Source organism: Fulmarus glacialis, unplaced genomic scaffold (assembly GCF_000690835.1).
Source record: "Fulmarus glacialis isolate BGI_N327 unplaced genomic scaffold, ASM69083v1 scaffold17708, whole genome shotgun sequence".
Classification (NCBI taxonomy): domain Eukaryota; kingdom Metazoa; phylum Chordata; class Aves; order Procellariiformes; family Procellariidae; genus Fulmarus; species Fulmarus glacialis.
In genome coordinates, this window is record NW_009227751.1 from 994 (window position 1) to 12,722 (window position 11,729).

An 11,729-nucleotide genomic window follows, 5' to 3' on the forward strand; every position below is an offset into this window, starting at 1 on the left:
AGTGAACACGGAGGCAACCGGGCACGTGCTGAACTTTTAAGTATCAGCGAAGCGTGTTCAAAGTAGTTTGTGAACCTCACGGGAAAGAGACTAATTAAGGGTGAGCGGAGTTATCCAACTCGCGTTGCGCGAGGCAGGCTTGCAGGCGCTCTTCTGAAACTATCGAGCGCAGACTTGCGTGTCTTGAGGCGCGTCAGTAACTGGCCTAGCAGCCACAAAAAGAACCGGGAGAAGTTCGGAGAGAAGCCGAGGTGCGAAGGGACGCCCCGAGACCCAACGTTCCCGTCCTGTTTGTGGGCGATCCGCGCGTGGAAGCGGAGCCCGATCCGGAAGGACCAGCGCGGTGCTGGCTGTGTGTCCTGTCATCTGTGAGGGAAGGCTGGAGGGACGTAGGGGGTTCGGGGCTTTCCCTGCAGGGTGATCTGCAAACAGTGGTGGGTTCCTCGCTGCTGAGGCCCTTCCTCCACATGCGGCTCATCTCATTTTACCTTGAGTTTTAAAAACAAGGGAGCAGAAGTCATCTCCAAGAGCTTTCACCGCTTTTAAGCTTTCTCATGAAGGGGAGAAGCGCGGCACAGAAGCAATGGTAGTCCGATACTTTATTTTACTAGTCTGTGGTTTTTTCGTCCGTCTTCTTTACAGGTACAAGCAAGATAATTTAATTCAGTTCCTGGCAAAGATGTCGCTCTCCAAAAGGGAATTGGATGAGCTGAAACCATGGATCGAGAAAACAGTGAAGCGAGTCCTGGGGTTCTCGGAGCCCACCGTGGTCACCGCGGCGCTGAACTGCGTCGGGAAGGGCATGGACAAAAAGAAAGCAGCCGGTACGTCCCGTGGGCTCCAACCCTGAGCCTGCAGCTGTTCGTAGAGGTGGTCAGACCCCTTGATGGAGAAAATAGGTGCACACAAAGCCTCAAACAGCCTTGAAATAGCCTTAAATCAGATATAAACTCGCTTCCTCTATTCCCGGAAGACTGACCTAACACTGGGCTGCGTGGAAGATCGTGGTTTCGGTGTTGGTGGTGGCTGGCAGCGTCTGGGAGGGCAAATGCCATCCGTGCAGGTGTGAAATCTGGTTTGTGTTGAGCTGGTTTTATAAAACAAACAAAAACCCCCAAACCTGGAAGCTCTCGAGCGTATGTGGGGGTGATTCTGGCTTAGCAGAGGTGAGTACATGCAAATCCATGCAGACAGGTGAGGCACGATCAAAAGCCTTGGAATACGTTACAAAAACCGAGGAAGTAAAAATTAATTTAAGGCCTCTTTTTCTAAAGGAATCGAAAATGGTAATTTGACCCGTGACACTTTTTTTGACCATTAGAGTCTTAATTTTTCCTAGTCAAGGCCTGGACTGCCTTAATCCTTCAGAGTTTATAGCTCCTGACAGCAGGATCCGCAGATCCCAGAGGCCTCCGGAGCCCAGCTCGCAGGCCCCGCTGCATTACTAGAGTTGAATCCATCTTTTAATAAGTGTTTTACAGCTTCGCAGAAGTCTCTGCGAATTCTCCGTTCTCCGGCTCATCCCGAGCAGTGAATTCTGCCATTTACACAACTCCTCCTCTTTTCCAGACCACCTCAAGCCCTTTCTTGACGATTCCACCCTGCGATTTGTGGACAAGCTCTTTGAAGCAGTGGAGGAAGGTCGAAGCTCCAGGCACTCCAAATCCAACAGTGACCGGAACCGGAAGCGAGAGCTGAAGGTGATTATTGATTATTGATTGCTTTTTTTCTGTGGTTTGGTGGCCGTAGAGGCAGCACTGGTGTACTCTGCCACACTTTCCTCTTCCAGAGAGGTACATCTCGTAATGCTTAAAGTTCAAGAGAAAAGACCCTTCTCCATGATGAAGTGTGTGAGCCTTTACCTTTCGGTTCTCTTTACCTTCGGATGAGGTAGCTTGGGCGATAATCCTTTAACGATCTCTGCTAGGCTTGTGCAGCGGAGTAACTTCACAGGGCTCCATCTCTCCGTTTTCTTTCGTACTCTTTACCGTTGCATTGGCGGTGCTGTGATTTCACCGGGAGCCTGGGGTAGGTGCTCCCAGCGACTTCCCGTTGCTCTTCCTTGCCCAGACGCGCCGCGTTTCGCTCTGCCAGCCAGCTCTCCCCGTCAGCAAGTGGCTGGCGCTCTGTGGTGGGTGTTCTGGTGGGTTTTCGTTCTCTTTTTCTATCCGGAATCAACAGAGGGTGGTTTTTGACAAGCCTCATCGTAGCACAAGGTTAATTGCAGCAGGGATTTAATCGCTTTCTGGTGTTTCTCCCATCTGACGCTTGTCTGGGATGGTGGAAGTCTCATGCATCCAAACCTGTTTTCACCTCCTTTCTTCTCTTGAAGACTTTACTCGCCTTCTTCTGGAATTGCATTTTTTCCATCACTTGCATACCGAGTTTAAAAGGGGCTACTCTCCATGCGGCTCCCCGCTTACAAAGTAAGTTTCCTTTCACTTTTTCTGAGGTTCCTATTTTACGGCAATCTGTGTTTCTCTGTGACAGTTTTAGTCAGCATTTAACCTTAGTTAGCTAGAATAATCCTCTTCAGGGTTTGGATCTCTTCAGGTGTGTTGGGAGACAGCTGCTGTCACTCCCTATTTTCTGTTAGAAACTTGCTTTTTCTCCCACTGTCTGGCTGAGGCTTTAACTGGTGCCAGAGAAGGGTCTCCTCCAGGTCCGGGTCGGTTCACCGATTAGGGAACGGTGCGTTAAAACAGCTTCCGTCCTGCAGAGCTGGTACGGCCTGAGGAGCAGCAGTGCAACCCAGTGTACTGATCTGGAGAGCTTTGGGTTTGCATGTCCCAGCCCCCTGAGAGCGGCGGTAGCTTAAAAGCACTTCACTCTTCTGCAGCTTTCTTTGTCACAACAGAAGTGCCAAAAAGCCAGTATTTCAAGTATTTCCGTGCTGCGGTTCCACTTTAACTTGGGTGTTGAGCCGGCACAGCCGTACACCGTGCACAGAGCCGTTAGAAAGCGAGGTTTTGGCTAGGCTGGTGGATCCTAGCTGCTCCCCTCGACCCTCTTGCTTTTGATGTTGTTGATCCCATCGCTGCTTGGTGCTTCGCGTTGGCAGGATTGCCGGCTGCAGCCTGGTGGGGTGACTCTTGCTAACGCGTGTGGATCCCGCCTTTCTTCACAAGTTGAATTCAGATTTTGCCCACCTTTGGGCTGTCTTGTCCTCTCATCTTCCTCGTGGCTGTGGCCAGTGCGCTGCAGGGCAGGGGGAGGGAGCACCAGCCTGTCGCAGAGGGGATCTTGTGCTGGCAGAGCGGAGCAGGGATGGGGCTGGGTGCGGAGTAGGTGATTCTTCTCCAGTGAAGCGTCCGCTGGGGTGTTTCGCATGACCGCTGATGGTATTCTCGGCTTCCCAGCTAACCCGAAAGCCGGTCTGGGAAGCCGCAGAGCGGATCTATCCTCTTCTCTTGGCTCCTGGCGTGAGGACAGGCGTCCCGCCTGCCAAATCGTCAGCTCCTCTGTCCGGAATTACCTTTCTTGGAGGTCCTCCATCAAGATCTAGATCTGTCCTGACCGTGCTGTAACACGAGATGGTCTAGTGAGGTTGTCAGATCATCGTCATACTTGCAGACTGACTTCCCCCCCACCCCAGGGCAGGTTTTAGAGTTTAATTTGTACTTGCACACTTAGATCTTGTAGCAACGAGCAGTGGATTGGTTCAGAATGCTACTTACTGGTCGTGTTAGCTTGTCTTCAGCGCGCTGCCTGGCCTGCCTTCTCTCTCCTTGGTTAACTCTTGTGGGGTAGGTCGTTGCTTGGGAAGTTTCAGGAACTAAAACGTAATGGTTTACACACTTTATACTATGGGCAAGTCCTTTCTCTTGAACTTGTAGGTTTTCCAAGAAGTACCTGTGTCTGGATGAGGAAGTGTCCTTGTAGAATATGAACCGTTATAGTGAAGAAGGGATTGCAACTAACGCTTACAACCGGTGTGTATATTTTCTTTTCAAATAACACCTTGACACACACTACAGAAACACAATCGCATGGACAAATCCAGTTTACCGTACACAAAACAGGCACTGGCTAGGTGAAATCCATGGCCGCAGTCTCACGAGCTGGGGCGTGCTTGAGAAAGAGCACCTCGCCTTTCGTTTTGTGACCCTCGCGCTGCATGCGAGTCCATCAGCGTGGTCGTTGCTCCACCTGCTCTCCGAGCTGCGCTTCTCCAGAGCGGCTCAGTTTGAGCGCAGCGTCTTTGGATCCGAGCTGGAGTCAGCCAGGTCGGAGTGTGAGGGAATGCTGCGGGTGTCCCAGCCCGCTCCGGGTCTGGGGCTGCATCCTCCTTTTGGGGAGGACGTGGTAGGAGAGCGCATCTTCCTTTACCAAACCTTCCGAAGTTGGCGGAAGATGTGGAAACCATTTTAGCCCAGTCAGGTCAGCTTGCGGGCAGGCTTTTTCCATCTCTCCGGGTAGCTGAGCGAGACTTTAAATCTCCTCAGTGCCAAAAAGCCTTTGACTGCCTGAGAGAACGATGGTGGCTTTTACACAGGCACATGCCTGTGATGTCTCCTGTCCTTCAAGCTCTTGGATGGATCTCACTGATGCTTCTCTGGTGAGGGACCGGGGCACAGGCTTCATGCGGGATTACCAGTTAGACTGCGAGTGCCGCCCTGGAAACTCTGAACCACAATGCAGTGCTGACCGAACAGTGCCGGATCTGATCCGCGCGGTGGTTTCTCGTCTTAAAACAGTGGTTGTGAGGAGGACTCTTTGTTTTTAACCACGGTTTTCTCCTTCTCTTCTTTTACGCTAGGATGTGTTTGGTGATGACTCTGAGGTATCCAAGGAATCTTCCGGCGTCAAGAAGCGGCGCATACCGCGATTCGAGGAGGTTGAGGATGAGCCTGAGGTCATTCCAGGCCCGCCGTCGGAGAGCCCCGGGATGCTGACCAAGCTCCAGGTCAGTCTAACTAGGCTGTTACATGAGCTCTGCCCCAGAACAGAGTTGCCTGTGCCCAAGATCTTGAATCCCAACACAGTTTAGTGTTTACTTTATCTTAATTCATATCACCAGCTGAGCAAGCAAATGGCAAGTTCCTTTTGACTGTCCTTTTTTTGCTGCAGTCGTTGCCTGTGTTCCCTTCACAAGGCTCACTGCCGCTTGTGTGTTAGGCTAATGATAATGCGAAGCCTTCGAGTGAGGAAAGTTTGGATGTTCTCTTCGCATAAGCTGGAGTAAATGGTCTTGGTAGAGAGTGTCTGCGCTGTTAGATTCCTTCTCTACAGCTGGAGGTTGTTGGTTAGAGCAGTTTGATACAATTCAGTTTTCGCTAAGCTGGCTTCATGCGCTTGCAGCTATAAAAGGGTGCTGAGGACCCCTTCTCTCCTTCTGATAGAGGGAAGAAAAATTCACTATCCAATTTTCTTTCCACAGATCAAACAGATGATGGAGGCAGCCACCCGGCAGATTGAAGAGAGGAAAAAGCAGCTGAGTTTTATCAGTCCTCCAACACCACAGGTACCTACCAGAAGCAACAGGGAAATCCCGTGGTCCCCGTTTCAGCTATGACATGTTGACCTAGGTGTGCTGCAACAGCCACGTAACAAAACTTCCCCTCTGTCAACAGCCAAAAATTTCTTCTTCATCCCAATCGGAACGTCTCCCCATCGGCAACACGATCCAGCCCTCCCAGGCAGCGACGTTCATGAATGATGCCATTGAAAAGGCCAGGAAAGCTGCGGAGTTGCAGGCCCGAATCCAGGCTCAGCTGGCCTTAAAACCAGGGCTCATCGGCAACGCCAACATGGTGGGGCTGGCCAACCTGCACGCGATGGGGATCGCGCCGCCGTGAGTACCTGCCGTTTGCTGTGTAATCCTGACGAGCGTAACGTCAGAATGCCGATGGAGGGTCTGACCAAAGGTTTCTCCGGCATTGTTGGTTCCCTAGCAGTGGCCTTAAAGGCTGCTGAAGGAACAAATTTTATATTAAAGAGGTGAAATGGAGGTTACTCCTTCTTTGGGTAAGACTCCCAACTTCTGCACGTGAGACTTGAGTCCTTTCTGGCGGCATAGATGAGATTTAGCTTTATGAGGAGGCTTTTCACAAGTCGTGGGCTGGTTTGGTGCTTCCCGTAGAAATAAGGCGCACATTTCCTTTGAATTAATGCCGTACTCGAGTTTTAATGCAGTGTATCTTGTCTTGCCACCAGGAAAGTGGAGCTGAAGGATCAGACAAAGCCTACGCCACTGATCTTGGATGAGCAAGGCCGAACTGTTGATGCGACTGGTAAAGAGATTGAGTTGACTCACCGCATGCCAACCCTAAAAGCAAACATCAGAGCTGTGAAGAGAGAGCAGTTCAAACAACAGCTTAAAGAAAAGCCCTCGGAAGATATGGAGTCGAACACTTACTTTGACCCCCGGGTCTCCATAACCCCAGCCCAGCGTCAGAAACGCACCTTTAAGTTCCATGAAAAAGGCAAATTTGAGAAAATTGCCCAGAGGTTGCGAACGAAGGTATTTGAGGTCTTGCCATGCTAACTGACAGCACAGAAGTGAGGGTTCGGTTCGGGATGGGAGTTGATTCTCCTCTCCTGGGATGTGAAGGGATGCTGTGTTGGCTTTGACTAAGCAGCTTTTCAGTAAAGTCACCTGAAACTTTTCTGTCAACACTGTTCTTATTGGAAAGGCAGGCATCCAAATTAGAACACGTGTGTGGAAAACGTTTTCTTACAGCTATCTTCACTCGATGAAAGACAAAAATCTTTTTTTGACAAAAGATTGAAAATTTCCAAAGACAATAGATCATTTTCTGGCCGAGTGTTCTCTCCACAGAAGAGATCACCCTAGAGGTGGAGATCTAGTGGAATCTTGGTAAAACGCCTAAGTTCTTGGGGAGAAGGGGAGAGAACAGCTTCGTTAGACAGAAAAGTCCTGGGATATGATGCCTAGGGAGACATTCCTTTGGGATCGTTCCATGCTCCTAGAAGGCTCAGTGATAAGACCAGATTTTTGGCAAGTTTGTGAGCTTCTGCAAAAGCACTCTACCGTCATGTGCTGTGTGGTTTCTTCTGTGGTGCTTCAGATTGTTTAAAAAAACAAACAAACAAACAAATGAATCAGCAGGTGCATTTTCCTGAAGGTTGTGCTATTTTGGAATGACCTTTATGTGCCGTTTTCCTCTCCTTTTTCTCAGGCTCAACTAGAAAAACTGCAGGCAGAGATCTCGCAGGCTGCCAGGAAGACGGGGATACACACTTCCACCAAGTTGGCTCTTATTACTCCGAAGAAAGAGCTGAAAGAGGGGGAGATCCCAGAGATAGAGTGGTGGGACTCCTACATCATCCCCAACGGCCTTGACTTGTAAGTAGTTTGCTTGCCAGGTTTTGATCGTTCTGCCGCAGGAGGAAATTCGGGGGGCTTCTCGGGGGTGACGTGGTGGTCTGTTGAGCACTTGGGTAAATCAGACCAGACGTATCTGCTCGAGCTATTGAATTCCACCTCCCTCGTCTCTGAGATCCAGGTAGGCACTAGGTTTGCTCCCAAAGTCTCCCTTGCTGGAGGCAGCGTTCCTTCTGCGACAGAGGTGGTCACTGCTGTGGAGTTAGATTTTTTTGGCCCAAAGTTGTGTGTTTTGGTTTTTTTCAAGCATGAGTACAAGTCGCATTCACGGCAGAGTTGTGGGAAGCCTGCCTCCTAACCATGAAGTGTGGGTGGATATTCCACTGGGGGAGACACCTACGCTTAATACTATGTCACTGCGTGTCTCCTTCAGCACATCGAGCTCTGATCTATGCTTTGGGTAGGGATCGGTGCGTGTGCCGCCACGGCTGCCCCAAGGGAAGTGTTAGGTTTTTTGTTTCCATGGCTTGCGTTTAAGGGAACGCAGGAATTCAGGCTGGGAGTGACACCCAATTCTCTCCTTTCTAGAAAAGGTGGAACGTCTTCAAAGAGAGACGAGTACTTTGGGATCACAAACCTCGTGGAGCACCCAGCGCAGCTCAACCCGCCAGGTACTGCCCCAGTTTTGGTCAACTTTGGTGTTAAACTAGACACAAAATACTCCGAGCGGCTGACGCTTGGTGGGGTGAACCAGTGTGGGAGCCCCCACTTGTAGCACTACAGCCCGGTGTCTCTTGTCCCTGTGAGGAGAAGAAATTGTGCAAAGATTAAGTCTGAAAGCTCTGCAAAGATAGCTGAAATTGGGAGGGAGAGTCTCTGCCCTGTTTTTGGAAACTCGATATAAAACCCATAGCGGTTACCAGAGGCTTGCTTACCTGTCGATGGCCTGCTCTGTGCTCGCTGGGGGACAGTGCAGGCACGAGCTCCTCATCTCCGGCAGAGACCTCATCTTGGTTTTGACCTTCTTGCCCTGAGGAAGGGACATAAAATAACCACAGAGCGTTTTACTTTTCAGTAAAATCAAAGAATAGCCAAAACCAGTTTTCCTGGTTCCATGTTTGGTGCGAACAGCCTGCAGTGCTGCAGAGGTCGGGTTTGTCAATAAAGCGTGGGTATAACGGAGTGTGGTAGGGGTGTAATGGTTGCTGGCAGTATTTTCTCTTGCTTCTTCCAAAGCAGATTTATGTTTATCTTGCCTCGTTTCTCTTCCCAGTGGACAGTGACACACCAGTGACCCTGGGTGTTTATTTAACTAAGAAAGAGCAGAAGAAATTACGGCGACAGACTCGGAGAGAAGCCCAGAAGGAGCTGCAAGAGAAAGTCAGGCTGGGCCTGATGCCACCGCCGGAGCCCAAAGGTAAATGACGGCTACGGCGGGCAGGCGGCGAGCAGAGCTCGGGGCTAATGCGGGCCCTTAGCCATCAAACCAGCGGCCCAGGCCAAGCGTGGATGTGGTTGGGAATGCTGCAGGCAGCACAACCTCTGCGGGATTGCACGGATCTGTGTATCGGTGTGATCCAATACCTCCCCATACAGTCGGTTTATGAGCCTGCAAACGTTCCTGATGTTTCTGTGCTTTACCGTTACGGCAAGCCGGTGTCCAACAGGAGCCTCTCACAGCTCCTCCCGTTTCCCTTGCAGTAAGAATTTCGAACTTGATGCGAGTACTGGGGACGGAAGCTGTTCAGGACCCAACAAAAGTCGAAGCGCACGTTAGAGCGCAGATGGCGAAGAGACAGAAGTAGGTGGCACTTTGTACCATTTTTTTTTGGTCATTTTTAGACTGATTTAGTGCTGGTGTAGCAAAGCAGAAGCAGCGTGATTTTCTGCGTGTTGCTTTTGTAGCCTATTTCAGCTGCCTTGAATGACCCCCCCGAGGCCTGGGAGGAGCTGGGTCTTGGTGATTAGCTCTTGCCACCGGAGAGCGGCCTCGTGCCCTGTATTAAACGAGTTTCTTACCATGATGATGATCGCCGGCGCAGTCGTTACTAATGACTGTTTTCAGGGAAGAGACCGAGGATGAATTGGACTGGTGACTGGATTAAAAAAGCCCATGTGCTTTTAATCCAGGCAGGTGCAGGCAGAAATCGGGGCGGGAGTTGCAGCTGCTTTGGGATCTGTGGAACACATTCTGTGCTTAGGAAGAGAAGGATCCGTTTCGATGCCATAGGGTACACCGTAGGCTGCATTTTGCTTATTGCCGCATCTCTCTTTGCATCCAGAGCTCATGAAGAAGCAAATGCTGCGAGAAAGCTCACAGCAGAACAGCGAAAAGCAAAGAAAGTTAAAAAGCTGAAAGAAGACGTTTCGCAGGGAGTTCACATAGCCGTGTACAGGTGAGAGCTGGGCTGGGCGCTCTTGGTGGTGGTTCACCATACGTCTCTTTCTAAATAAACCTGACAAATGTCCTATAGAAATGTGCTGATAGAGAGGAGCAGCCTTCAGTAGCAGGACTGTGCACCCGCTCGTCAGGTTTCCATCGAGCATCAAAGAATCCCGGCCTGTAGCAATTACACTGTCCCAAAAGACGTCTCCGTTAACTCTGTCCTTAACTCATCCTGTTGCAGCCAAGCGCTAAAAACACGTGTCGGGTTTGGAGCGTTTCAGCTGGGATTGAAGTTTCTGATGAGGAGAGCCATTTTCCAGCTGTCAGGGCTAACCTGGTACATTGATGTCCAGAAATCAGGAAACTTTCAAGATCTCAATGGAATGGGAATGGGAAGGGACGGACACAGTCTCTCTGAGCAGTCCGATAACAAACGCCCATCATTTCTAGCTGTGGGTAAAGCCCCTGAGGAGCTGGAGGAGAAAATGCTGGGCCCAGTTAAGGCAGAGTAGGGAGCTCTTACGGCTGATGATAATAGTTCTGTTTTTCCACAAATGTTTTCCAAAAACGCTTGGTTGTTTTTCTTTTTTCCTATCCTTAGGGTCAGAAACTTGAGCAATCCAGCAAAAAAATTCAAAATCGAGGCGAACGCTGGCCAGCTGTACTTAACAGGCGTGGTGGTTTTACACAAAGATGTCAACGTGGTCGTGGTAGAAGGAGGTGAGGACTTCCGAGGCAGGCTTTTGGTCACAGCGTAGCGTTCAAAAGCTTGCCTCTAGCAAAAATTACCGTGAAAATTGTTGACTGAGGGTTATGGAAGGACAAGGACGTAAGGAGGCTGTTTGAAACTCCTTTAATTACGGCTCTAATGGGGTTAGCGCTGACTGCAGAGCGCACTGTAATCCAGTTAGAAAACCCAGCGCATTCGATGTTGAAGGGAAAAGGCACTTGATTTGAATCTTTGATGCTCTGAGCGGATGCTTAGGGTGAGGAGAGCCTCAGCGCTCGGCCTGGCGCAGTTCCTCACGGTTTGCACAGTTCTAAGTAATTTTGCGAGGTGTTGAAGAGCCTGTTTGGCAGCAGGAAATCCCGAGGTGGCCGAGAGCCGAGTGCTGTGCCAAAGGATGCGGGAAAGGCTTGGCCACCCTGGGGGTGTTAGTGCTGGATGGGCCTGGCCACGCTTTACTTCCCTGGGCGCTCTGGGAAGTGTTTGTGGGCGCCGTTTGGTTTCTGCTGCTTTTTAGAACCTCCTAAAAACTGAAGGTTAAAGGACTTTTTGTGAATGTTGAATCTCGGATTCTCCCCAGGCCCGAAAGCACAGAAGAAATTCAAACGTCTTATGCTTCATCGAATAAAATGGGACGAGCAAACATCGAACACAAAGGGAGAGGGTGAGTGTAAAACTGTGTGCGGAGGGGTGGTGAAGCGGCTCTTCCTCTGCTTTCGGGACTAAAATTAGCTTTATTGGTTGTTTTTTTCCAGATGATGATGAGTCTGACGAGGAGTCTGTTAAGAAAACAAACAAATGCTCTCTGGTTTGGGAGGTGAGTCGTGGGCGTAATTCAATACCGGGGGCTTAGGCTGGAGGGAAGTGAGCCCCGTCTGACGGCAGCTGAGGCAGAAACGATGTTCTGAGGCTTTGGATCGGACGCAAACCTGCCACTCTGACCCTTTCCGTAGCGTTTCTTGAGCTGTAGCAGGACTGGGAGCGTCTCCCCCACACAGTGCTCGCGCAGCGCTCCCTCTAGTCACGCGTCAGCCTGAAAAAAAAACGTTTATCCCCGGTTTTCTCATTCGGAGCCGTGTTTCCCGTGAATTTCCCCTGGGGATGGCTCGGAAAGCGTCCCTTTTCTCCTCCCAGGGCACAGCGAAGGACCGCAGCTTCGGCGATATGAAATTCAAGCAGTGCCCCACGGAGAACATGGCACGGGAGCACTTTAAGAAGCACGGAGCGGAGCACTACTGGGACCTGGCCCTCAGCGAGTCCGTGCTGGAGTCCACAGACTGAGGTGAGGGGGCTGCCGCCGCCCCCCTCCTCGCACCACAACCCCCCCC

General features: G+C 50.7%; 1 protein-coding gene across 1 annotated transcript; it reads left to right on the forward strand.

The window, feature by feature from the left end:
- Positions 1–648: 648 nt before the first annotated feature.
- PRPF3 (pre-mRNA processing factor 3) lies at positions 649–11,711 on the forward strand. Its single transcript, XM_009583265.1, has 15 exons — positions 649–824; positions 1,570–1,700; positions 4,760–4,906; positions 5,381–5,464; positions 5,574–5,794; positions 6,157–6,463; positions 7,143–7,309; positions 7,877–7,959; positions 8,562–8,705; positions 8,990–9,089; positions 9,571–9,684; positions 10,276–10,394; positions 10,982–11,065; positions 11,157–11,218; positions 11,536–11,711. The coding sequence occupies exons 1-15, from the start codon at positions 680–682 to the stop codon at positions 11,680–11,682; spliced, it is 2,055 nt and encodes a 684-aa protein (XP_009581560.1). The 5' UTR covers positions 649–679; the 3' UTR covers positions 11,683–11,711.
- The last annotated feature ends 18 nt before the right edge of the window (positions 11,712–11,729 follow it).

Coding starts and splice junctions, on each gene's coding strand:
- PRPF3 (XM_009583265.1), top strand. CDS start 680: ATGTCGCTCTCCAAAAGGGAATTGGATGAGCTGAAACCATGGATCGAG. Junction 7,310..7,876: donor ATCCCCAACGGCCTTGACTT/GTAAGTAGTTTG, acceptor TCTCCTTTCTAG/AAAAGGTGGAACGTCTTCAA. Junction 11,219..11,535: donor AATGCTCTCTGGTTTGGGAG/GTGAGTCGTGGG, acceptor TTCTCCTCCCAG/GGCACAGCGAAGGACCGCAG.